At 44.2% G+C, this 12,056-nt stretch overlaps 1 protein-coding gene across 9 annotated transcripts in view; it reads right to left on the reverse strand.

Moving 5' to 3' along the window:
- The window catches only part of ARHGAP44 (Rho GTPase activating protein 44), a 129,867-nt gene that overhangs the window by 31,894 nt on the left and 85,917 nt on the right, over positions 1 to 12,056 (reverse strand). For 5 of the 9 annotated variants that reach the window (XM_081580670.1, XM_081580666.1, XM_081580668.1 and 2 more), the window contains exons 4-6: positions 10,095 to 10,171; positions 6,736 to 6,854; positions 5,244 to 5,316 (exon numbers count right to left, since the gene is read on the reverse strand). In XM_081580670.1, the coding sequence (XP_081436796.1) occupies positions 5,244 to 5,316; positions 6,736 to 6,854; positions 10,095 to 10,171 (269 nt within the window). Of the gene's footprint in view, positions 1 to 5,243; positions 5,321 to 6,735; positions 6,855 to 10,094; positions 10,172 to 12,056 lie in introns of all 9 variants that reach the window. The other 4 variants (XM_081580665.1, XM_081580673.1, XM_081580671.1 and 1 more) reach the window with 1 other exon arrangement.

The following is a 12,056-nucleotide window of genomic DNA, read 5'->3' on the forward strand; positions in this document are numbered from 1 at the left end:
CAATACCAAAAAAGAGGAAATCAGTTCTCTTTGCTATTAGCAAAAAGTAGCAAAATGAAGAATCCTCTGTCACTAAACAAAGTGCACCCATGGGAGAATTACTTTGAAAGGCTTTGGGACATCAAGCTGGCTTGAAGCTACAGCGATGATCACATGTGTCCTGAGAAAGATTCCTTACTCATGATAAGAATTCAGGAAAAATTAGAAAGCAAATATTCTACTCTAAAATGTCAAAAAAAAAAAAAAAAAATCTAAGCTAACAGGTAAGGATTAGTAAAAATGCCTGGGCAATTCTTTCTTATAATGGCTTGCCCTACAGAAATGATGTATTTATTATTTCTGTTTCTAAAATGAGTTAACTAATTAAAGTTCTGGCTGTGCTCGGTCTTCATAGCTGTATGTGGGCTTTCTCTAGTAGCGGCAAGTGGGGGCTTCTGTTCGTTGTTGACAGGCTTCTGATTGGTGGTGGCTTCTCTTGTTGCAGCGCACAGGCTCCAGCAGGTGGAGCACGTGGGCTCAGGACATGCACGAGGGCTTGGTTGCTCTGTGGCATCTGGGATCTCCCGGACCAAGGATCAAATCCATGTCCCCTGCATTGGTGGGGGGATTCTTATCCACTGTACCACCGGGGAAGTCCAACAGAAATGATCTATTTAATTAATATCTCCAAGCCACAGTCAAATAAAATATGGAATGTCATGGATGTAATTTGGATCTCAGATAATGAGTGTACTTCCATAATAGATTATGGGACAGACCTACAACCACCATCTGACTCATCCTGCCTGAAAAAAAGAAAGTAACCAATAAATAAGCGTAAAAAATACAGTGGCCATAAATAATAAACTGATTTTTAGGGTATTATAGATCTGGATTAGGTCTTTTTTTAAACCCCAAATTACATTTAATATACGTATATTAAAATGAAGACATTATTTTTCCCCACAATTCTCGCCTGGTACTTTAAGAGCATATACCTTTCCTCTCCCTTTATAGGGAATTTTACTTGTAATGGATAAGTTATCTATTCTGACATTATAAATACCCACCAAATGGTCCCTTTGTGGAAACTGAACAGCACAATATCAAGGAAAACTAGGAAACATTTTGTATAGGTAGTAATTTGTTAGGAGAAGTGCCACTAATCATGAATCTCGATGAACAGTAGATGCTGGAGAGGGTATGGAGAGAAGGGAACCCTTCTGCACTATGGGTGGGAATGTAAACTGATGCAGCCACTATGGGGAACAGTACGGAGGCTCCTTAAGAAACTTAAAACAACCATATGATCCAGCAATGCCACTTCTAAGCACATATCCAGAGAAAACCATAATCTGAACGGAGACACGCACCCCACTGTTCACAGCAGCACTATTCACGGAAGCCAAGACATGGAGGCAACATAAATGCCAATCGACAGAGGAATGGATACAGAAGATACGGTTCATATATACATGGAATGTGACTCAGCCATAAAATGAAATGAAATAGCGCCGTTTGCGGCAACATGGATGAACCGAGAGGCTATCATACTAAGTGAAGTAAGTCAGACAAAGACAAATAGCATGTGATATCACTCATATGTGGAATCTAATTTTAAAAAACAGGGAAGCCTGATGTGCTGCAGTCCATGGGGTCACAAAGAGTCAGACACAACTGAGCAACTAAACTGATTGAATTTTAAAAAAAGATGCAAGTGAACTTACATACAAAACAGAAACAGACTTAACAGATATCAAAAACAAACTTATGGCTACCAAGCAGAAACATGAGGTGGGTTATAAATCAGGAGCTTGGGATGAACTGACACACACTAGTATATATAAGATAGATGACCAACAAGGACCTGCAGGGAACTCTACTCACTATTCTGTGATAACCTATATGAGAAAAGAATCTGAAACAGAATGAATACATGTATATGCATAACCGAATCACTCTGCTGTACACCTGAAACTAACACAACACTGTAAACATCTATACTCTGATAAACTTGAAATATTTTTTAAAAAATCATAAATTTCAAGGAATGATGATATCTCAGCCAAAGGCTCTATAAATAAACTCGACAAGTGTCCTGCTCTGTTAAGGGGAGAAATAAGGATTCTTGTCCAAGAAGAGTTTGAGCTTTGAAGCTGGAAGAGGAGAAAGTTCATTTCTTCCCACTAAGAGAGCTGAGGTGATCCACATTCTCTGGGAAAGATGCTATCACTATGATTTAAAGAAAGCTGAGTGCTGAAGAACTGATGCTCTTGAACTGTGGTGTTGGAGAAAACTCTTCAGAGTCCCTTGGACTGCAAGGAGATCCAACCTGTCAATCCTAAAGGAAATCAGTCCTGAATATTCACTGGAAGGACTGATGTTGAAGCTGAAACTCCAATACTTTGGCTACATGATGTGAAGAACTGATTCACTGGAAAAGACCCTGACGCTGGGAAAGATCGAAGGCAGAAGGAGAAGGGGACGACAGAGGACGAGATGGTTGGATGGCATCACCAATGCGAAGGACATGAGTTTGAGTAAGCTCTGGGAGTTGGTGATGGACAGGGAAGCCTGGCATGCTGCAGTCCATGGGGTTGCAAAGAGTCGGACACAACTGAGTGACTGAACTGAACTGAACTGATGATTTGGAGATGATAAAGATAGAATACAAGGTTTAAGGAGGGACTTCTCTGGTGGTCAGTGGTTAAGAATGCACCTTCCAATGCAGAGAATATAGGCTCACCTTCCAAGGCAGAGGATATGGGCTCACCTTCCAAAGCAGAGGATATGGGCTCCACCCCTGGTCAGGAAGCTAAGATCCCACATGCCACGGGGCAACTTAGCCTGAGCACTGCAACTACTGAGACCCGCGCGCAGAGACTAGAGAGATGTCTGAGTGCTGCAACGAAGAGCCAAGGTAAGGAAAGATCCTGCAGGCCGCAACTAAGACCTGATGCAGCCAAATAAATAAATGTTTAGAGAAGCAACAAAACCTTCAGGAAAGACTAATGGAAAGAAAAATGGAAATAAGGGTAAGACGTTTCAGAGACCAGGAGAAGGGTATAGAAGGCAAAGTCAAGACGACTTCAGGGTGACAGGGAGTCCAGAAGAAGTTCTGGAAGGAAAGGGGAAAGCTGCGTTAGGGGGACATGTGTTGTTTCATCTGCCCCATCTTCTCTGCTCCTCTACCACTGGCATCCTCCATTCTCTGAGGGCCCAGGAGGAGGAAGCTGCGAGGAACAGATCCTAATGAGTACAGACTGACCAAATGCGGAAGTGGAGTGGGGCAGAGGCGGTGGCAGTGAGAACCCACCTGCTCCCCAAGAGCAGCTGGTGATGTCTGCGTTTCCATAGCACAGAACCAGGTCTCACTCTCTACTCTATCTTGGCAAAGAGTTCTGGTGCTGACTCAGGGTGAAGGGTTAGAGGGAAGGGCAAGAAGTTGGGGGAAGCTGGCTTCTGAAAGGCTATCAAGGGTCTAAGTTCAAGGTGAAAAGCACAGAAATTTGGATGGGGTGGTAGATATTGCCTTACCAATCCCAATACCCAAGAGACCATAAGCTGGAGACATGAAAACATTCATTAAATACTGGAAGAGAGGTCCCTGATGACACTTCTCTATGGTTTCAAAATCTACAAGCCACCCCTGGTGTCACCATTAAAAACATGAGACAGAATTAGATGGACCACGGCTGTTACCCAGAAGAAATTCTCCTTTAAGGAAGCTGAATGAAGAAATGTAAGTGGACAAGGCAAGGACAAGCTTTGCTGCTAACATCCAGCTCTGAGCAGAAGCTGAAAGTTCAGGTTTTCCTTACAGAAGCAGAGAAAAGACCCCAGAGCTAAAACCCAGGTCCTCAGAGGAGGAAATCACTCTGCAAACCCAGGAGTACAGTGTCCACCATTATCCTGACAGTGTGACAAACAGCATGTCTACAATCATCTCGTGGTGTTGTTCAGAAGCTCAGTCGTGTCCGACTCTTTGTGACCCCGTGGACCACAGCATGCCAGGCTTCCCTGTCCTTCACTGTCTCCCGGAGATTGCCCAAGTTCGTGTCCATTGAGGCGGTGATGCTATCCAACCATTTCATCCTCTGTTGCCCCTTCTCCTTAGGCTTTCAATCTTTCTCAGCATCAGGGTCTTTTCCAATTAGCTCTTTGCATCAGGTGGCCAAAGTACTGGAGCTTCAGTATCAGTCCTTCCAATCAACATTCAGGGTTGATTTCCTTTAGGACTGACTGGTTTGATCTCCTTGCAGTCCAAGGGACTCTGAAGAGTCTTCTCCAGCACCACAGTTCAAAAGCATCAATTCTTCAGCGCTCAGCTTTCTTTATGGTCCAACTCTCACATCCATACATGACTCCTGGAAAAACCATAGCTTTGACTAGACGGACCTTTGTTAGCAAAGTAATGTCTCTGCTTTTTAATATGCTGTCTAGGTTTGTCATAGCATTTTTTCCAAGGAGCAAGCGTCTTCTAATTTCTTATGTGACTCCCCAAAGTGGGACTACAGAAGAGAAATCTACACTATCAGAAGCAGGAAAAGGTGACCAAGTCCCCAGATTCAGAAATTCTCCTCTTTTCTTTTTTTGGCTCAGCCACGTGGCTCGCAGGATCTTGGTTTCCCATCTAGGGATGGAGTCCTGGCACTGAAAGCACCAAGTCCTAACCACTGGACAACCATGGAATTCCCAGAAAATCTCCTCTTATTACAGACACTACACATCACCCAACCTCCTCTCTGATCTCTGTTCCTACCACTCTCCCCTGTTCCCTTCCACCCCCACCATGCCCGCCTTCATTCTTCATCCTGAATACGTCACCTTTATTTCCACCCACAGGGCCTTTGCTGTTCCCATTGTCATGGACAGCTTCGCAATGGATCTCTGCATAGCTGTTTCCTTCTTATCAGATCAAGTGTCATCTTCTCCAAAAAAAGTCTTCTCTGTTTCACTGTTTATGCCATGGCCTGCTTCTCCAGAGCCACTTCCAAACTTACACTGTGGTGTCTTCCTGAAAGCCCTTATGGTTGCTGAAATGGCCTTGTGCGTGTGTGTGTTCTCTTGTCCAGCATCAAACTCCCAAATCAGGCCACAGCTTCTCTAAGAGCAAGGCCCCTGTACTCCAGCGCCCAGCTGACAGCAGAGGTAAGAAACACTCAGTGGATGAACACACACACACACACACAAGCCACTGCCTTCCAACTAGGATCGCTGCTCTTCAAAGAAGCAGAAATGGAAGCAAAGAAAACCCACCATACCTTGTTCGTGAAGAGTCCATGTCCAGCACCAGCTTGGCTAAGTGTTTCCTCTGTTTTTGGATATTTGGGATTTCTACCTGTGGGTACAGGAAACAAACAAACAAAGAAAACACAGTTGATTTGAAGTCCAATGACCGATTTTTTAAAAAAATTTTAAAGATTGAAGTATAGTTGAATTTCCAATGTTTCAGGTTTACAGCAAAGTGATTCAATTATATATATATATATATTTTTCAAGTTAGTCTCCCATTATAGACGAACTTATAGGTTATTATAAGATATTGAGCACAGTTCTTTGTGCTAGACAGTAGGTCTTTGTTGGTTGTCTATTTTATACATAGTAGAGTGTGTACATCTCTCCTGATCTCCTAATTCATCCTCCCACCTTCCCAGGGAGCAAACCTGAGCCTCTTACGTCTCCTGCATTGGCAGGCGGGTTCTTCACTACTAGCGCCACCTAGGCGCAATACACACATTTCAAGAGCTCAGCAGTCAAGCAGCGTAGACTGGAAACATCTCCAGCACCGGGGAGGTTTGTAGGACTAATTAAAGGGGATGCGAAGAGGGCCAGGGCTCACAGCAAATAACATCCCCCAACCATTTTCTCTCTTACTTGATAAAATTTCACTTGGTTGAAGCTAGCAAAACCGTCACCTACACATTAAGGCTTCTTCTTAAAAAGCCAGTTTGCTTTAGTGTCCTTTAAAGTAGGCAGAGAAGGGCTCTGTCTAAACAGAGACAGCAAGGGGGCTGCACAGAGTCTCTTGGACATGAGCCCCCAAGTCCAAGAACGGGGGCTTGTGAATAGGGGCTGCTGTACATTTTTAAAATTTTTTTTAATTGAAGTACAGTTGATTTACAATGTTGTGTTAATTACTGCTAAACAGCAAAGTGATTCACTTACATACATACATATATATATATGTATACACTTTTTAAAATAGTCTTGTCCATAACGATTTAGCACAGGAGATTGGATTTAGTTCTCTGCACTATAGAGAAGGACCTTGCTGTGTTTATCCATCCTATATACACTAGCTTGTGTGCTAATCCCAAACCCCCAATCCATCCCTCCTATATCCCCTCCCCCTTGACAACCACCAGTCTGCTCTCTATGTCTGCGAGTCTGTTTCTGTTTCACAGATAGGTTCATTTGTGTCCTATTTGAGATTTCACTGCCATTTCACTGAAGACTGGAGATGGGTGGAGGGCAGGGAGGAGGATGGGATGGAGACCCTGTGGGGGGTGAAGTGATGCCACCAGACTTGCAGCTTCACCCTCAAGGATGGCACAGGTGGGAGAAGGGGGCAGCCTTCGGCTCAAAGGGCTCCCACTCTGGGGAACCTCCTGCAGTTGGGTAGTAACAATCCCTGGTGAGACACTGTGTCATGGAGTGGGTAAGGGGCAGAAACAACTCTGAGGCTGGAGCCAAAGGACCCCAGGGACCACCTCTCTGCCCACCCCAATCACATGGGTCCAGCCTTGCTCCCACTTCTGACCTCAGCCAGCAAGAACAGCGGCTCGATCACATCCCTCTCGACCTGCAGTTCGAAATGAATCAGCTCCTGAGCCAGCTTGTCCTCTGTCTCGCCACAGAGTTTCAGCATCTTCCTGCAACAGAAGGGGAGGAAAACCATCCTGAGCACTCTGAGGAGAAAGACGTGACCCATGTCCTAATGCCGTCACCTGCCAGCCAGGTAAACACCCTTGAGAAAAACTTGCTCCATGAAGTTTTGTTTCTGAAACTGTCTACCTTCTAAAGGATGCTGAGTACCTACTATGTGTCTGGGCTAAAAGGGGGTCTGTGGGGAATTGAGAGAGATATAGAGGGGCTTCCCTGGGGTGGTCAAGTGGTTGAGACTTCACCTTCCAATGCAGGGGGCCGGGGTTCGCTCCCTGGTTGGGGAACTAAGATCCTGTATGCTGCAACGAAAGATCCTGTGTGCTGCACCCAAGACCTGGCAAGGCCAAATAAATATTTAAAGGAAAAAAAAAAAAAAAGCAGCTCTCTCCTCTTCCCGTTTGCCTAAAGTGAAAGTCTCTCAGTCGAGTCCAACTCTCTGCGACCCCCTGGACGATACAGTCCATGGAATTCTCCAGGCCAGAATACTGAAGTGGGTAGCCTTTCCCTTCTCCAGGGGATCTTCCAACCCAGGGATCGAACCCAGGTCTCCCCCATTGCAGGCAGATTCTTTACCAGCTGAGCCACCAGGGAAGCCCAAGAATACTGGAGTTGGTAGCCTATCCTTTCTCCAGCGGATCTTCCCAACCCAGGAATCAAACCAGGGTCTCCTGCATTGCAGGCAGATTCTTTACCAACTGACCTATGAGGGAACCCTAAAAGCAGGATATGAATCTGTAAAGGGGTCCCCTTCCCATCTCTACCAGATGCTAATCACCAGAGACAATTCCAGACCCTTATCCGCCCAGAGACGGCCCCAGTGGACTCCACATTACAAACTTTACTCACTCTTGTCTTCTACTAGTTCCCCATATATTTACCTTCCCACAATTTGCTGCCCTAGAGACTAACATTTCTTTTTCTTTGTCTTGTCCCAGCTCTAAAAATCACTGCTCTTTTGTTAAAAATGCTACATAGGCCCAAGTTCAAGCCACCCCTTTGAGTTACTCATCACTGAGTTCTCCGATGTGTATGATAATCAGACATGTATGCTTTTTCCCTTATTCATCTGTCCTTTGTCAGTTTTATTTGTAGGGCCTGTGAAGGGGCCTAAGATGGGAAGAGGGAAAAAGAATTTCTTCATCCTCTCCAGCACATTCACTTTGTTGTTTGTTGTTGTTCAGTCACAAAGTCATGTCTGACTCTTTGCAACCCCATGGACTGCAGCATGCCAGGCTTCCCTGTCCTTCACTACCTCCAGGAGTTTGCTCAAACTCATGTCCATCGAGTCGGTGATGCCATCCAATCATCTTATCCTCTGTCGCCCCCTTCTCCTCCTGCCCTCAATCTTTCCCAGCATACTTTTTTTTTTTTTTTTTTAATGCTTTCTTGCTATTTGCATTTCATTCTTTTCTTCTGGACATAATCTACCTCACACAACCTTAACTAGTTTTTCAGTGAGAACATGCAAATAGTAATTCCTCTAAATTTGTGCCTGAAGATATCCTATTTCCCTCTTATTCCTTAAGATTTTTTAAAACATATTTGCTTATTTGGCTGTCAGGTCTTAGTTGTGGCACACGTTGGCTCAGTAGCTGCAACACGTGGGCTTTGCTGGCCCATGCCATGTGGGATCTCAGGTCTCCAGCCAGGGGTGGAACTCACTGTTTCTTGCATTACAAGGAGGATTCTTAACCACTGGACCACCAGGGAAGTCCCTTCCCCTTATTCTTGAATGACGATTTAGTTCATCACTGAATCTAGATTTCTCACATTTTTCACTCACTACTTGAAGATATTCCTCCCTTATTTCCTGGCATTTATTTTGGCTCATAAATAGTCAGTTATCAGCCTAAGTGCCCTTGTATACATACTTGGTGACTGAACAACAACAAGCTTTCTCTGTTCGACTTTAAATCTCTCTTTTGTGTCAATGGTGTGTAGTTTTACAATGGGGTGCCCAGGGATGGATTTCTTTTTGTGGATCTCTGTCAGGACTTTTCACTGGAGAAGGCAATGGCAACCCACTCCAGTATTCTTGCCTGGAGAATCCCAGGGAGAGGGGAGCCTGGTGGGCTGCTGTCTATGGGGTCGCACAGAGTCGGACACTACTGAAGCGACTTAGCAGCAGTAGCAGCAGCAGTCAGGACTTTTTGTGCTCCTTCAATCTGAAGACTCATGCTTTTCTTCAAATCTTTAAAAGGAAAATTCAACCATAAACTTACCCTTCTATTTTCTTCTTCAGGAGCAACTACTATACATTAATGCTCTATATTTATAACCTGCCACTTGAGTTTCTCCACTTAATGTTGCCTGGATCCTTAGTGCTTCTATTGGGTCGGCCAAGACTTTCATTCAGGATTTTCTGTAAGCTCTTACAGGAAAACCCAAAGGAACTGTACTTTATTCTGGTCATTCTCGTGGTGACTCCAGATATGTTTTCAAGGTCACCAGTTTCCATATCTGTGTGCAACTTCCAGTTTCTCTCAAGTAAGTTTTTAAAGTATAATAAACATGATTTGAATTTTTGAAAGTTCTATTTGGTTTCCTTTGATTCTGCCTCTTCTTTTTTCCCCTTGTATTATTTGATTTTTTTTGGTCAAGAATTTGTGTTTATTAAATTTTTAAATTTCACTTTAAATGTAATTACTGTCCATTTCCTTTCATGCCGTCCGAGTATTTTTAGCTCTTAGGGTCCGATTCTCCCATCAGCTGTGCCTGCTGACCCTCTCTCACGATGCTTCTATTTTTAGTTTGTTTTTATTGTGAGCTCAAAATCAGCAAGGGTTGTTCTTCTGGGAATCCTATAAGTTCTGACATCTGACACAGAGAGATTTCATATTGCTTCTGCTGGGGCCCGAGGGATTTCGAGTGCCCTTCAACCTTTTTTTTTTTTGGCCACGCCTCATGGCACATGGGGTCTTGGTTCCCCAACTGGGGATCAAACCTACGCCCCCTGCAGTGGAAGCATGGAGTCCTAACCACTGGGCAGCCAGGGAAGTCCCTACAGTTTTATGTTAGTTTTTCCCCTTGGGAGCTGCCTCCTGCCCAGACACTATGACTCCGGGGCCCAGGGGCTCAATTTCTCACTGGCCACCGTTCCTTCTTTCCCATCCAGCCCCCAGCCAGGCTTCAGTGTCCTCAGTGCCTTGCTGAGATGTGCTCGTCCCCTCTTTAAGGACAGGGACTTTCCCAGATTTGGCACGAACCCATGCGTGGTATCTCCTTACCCAAGAAGTGTGTCATCTCCCAGGATAGCTGACCCTTCCATCAGACACTGAGCCAGTGTTGTCAAAGGCAATTTTTTCTGAAAAGGAAAAAAGAATGTGGTAATGAAAATGACTTCAACAGTCACCCACTTACACGAAAATAGTGAGAAGTCAAATACTTGCCTAGATACTCTGTTAGCTAAGAAACAAATTGACTTTAAAATATGTATAAAACCTAAAAATTCAGAGGATACAAAGGTGAGTTAGGCTCAGAGATGTGAAAATTCAGAAAATTAAAACAAAATTTGCTAATTTGGAAAATAAGGCTAAGGTTTACATGCTGCATTTTAAAATCTAGTAGGATAGCAACAGGGAAAAACAGGGAAGATTTCAAAATTATGCTAAAGACTTGAGCCATGCTTTAATTAGAAATCAATCTCTTTCTTAAGAAGTATATTAGCCCTAATTTATAAACAAGGCAGCTTATGGTCAAGAAAGAGAGAAAATGTTCACCTTGAATTACAATGCAAACAAAGTAATCATCAAAATAAGGCAGACTCCAAAGAATATATAAAATGGCCAATAAGCACATGAAAAGATGCTCAACATCATTAGTCATTAAGGAAACCAAATGAAAGCTGCAGTGAGATACCACCTCACTCCCACTAGGATGGCTATCATAATATTAATAATATATATTTTTGGATACATAAAATAAATATTGGTGAGCATGTGGAGAAATTGGAACCTTCATGCTTTGCCGGAAGAGATGTAAAACAGTCCAGCACTGGGGAACAGTTTGGCAGTATTTCAATAAGTTAAACAAAATTACCATATGGCCCGGCAATTCCACTCTTGGGTATGTACCCAAAATACTCTGAAACAGATGGCTGAATAAAAACATGCATGATGTGAAGAGCAGCCCAATGCACAATAGCCAAAAGGTAGAAACAGCACCAATGTCCATCAACGGGTGAGTAAAGAAACACAATGCAGTCTATCCATGCAAAGGAACTATTACACAGCCGTAAAAAGAGAATGAAGTCCTGACACAGGCTACAATGTGGATGAACCCTGAAGGCATCGCCAGACAATATGGGCACACGATGTATGATTCTATTTATATAAGATCGCCAGAATAAACAAATTCATAGGGACAGGAGCTAGATTTGTGGTTAAGAGCTGGGGTGGGGAACTCCAATACTTTGGCCACTTGATGTGAAGAACTGACTCATTTGAAAAGTCCCTGATGCTGGGAAAGATTGAAGGCAGGAGGAGAAGGGGACGACAGAGGATGAGATGGTTGGATGGTATCACTGACTCAATGGACATGACTTTGAGTAAACTCTGGGAGTTGGTGGTGGACAAGGAGGCCTGGTGTGCTGCAGTCCATGGGGTCGCAAAGAGTCAGACACGACTGAGCAACTGAACTGACCTGAAGAGCTGCGGGGGAGGGGATTAATTGATGACTGCGGGGTTTCCTTTTGGGGAGACAGAAATGCTCTGGAAGTAGATCATGGTGGTAGCTGCGCAATCCTGTCCCTGCACTAAATGTCACTTAAAATAGTTAAAATGGTAAGTTTTATGTTACGTGGGAAGCGATGGAGAGAGAGGAGGAGGGAGGCAGAAAGGCAGAACAATCTATGATCACAGAATGATACATCTTCCCTCCTTACTAAGTGTGGACAAGCCCTGTCCTTCCTGAGCCTAAACCATCCAGCACACGCTGAGAACAACAAGGTGAGAACAACTGGATCTCCTTAGATCTTCCAGTCCACACCGCCACACAGACCCCCTCCCATCCCACAGCCTTTGCCTCAGGACCCAGAGACCCTCAGCTGTCACTCACTTCCTCCCCAGAGTGAACAGGGTGCCTACCTACCTGGGTACCACAGCTGTGATGACTGAGACCAGACGCTGCTTTCACAGAGCTTACATCCCAGGGCAGGGAGACAAATACTAAACACAGACACTATGAAGGAG

Source organism: Giraffa tippelskirchi, chromosome 3 (assembly GCF_054371585.1).
Source record: "Giraffa tippelskirchi isolate mGirTip1 chromosome 3, T2T-mGirTip1v1.2.pri, whole genome shotgun sequence".
NCBI lineage: Eukaryota > Metazoa > Chordata > Mammalia > Artiodactyla > Giraffidae > Giraffa > Giraffa tippelskirchi.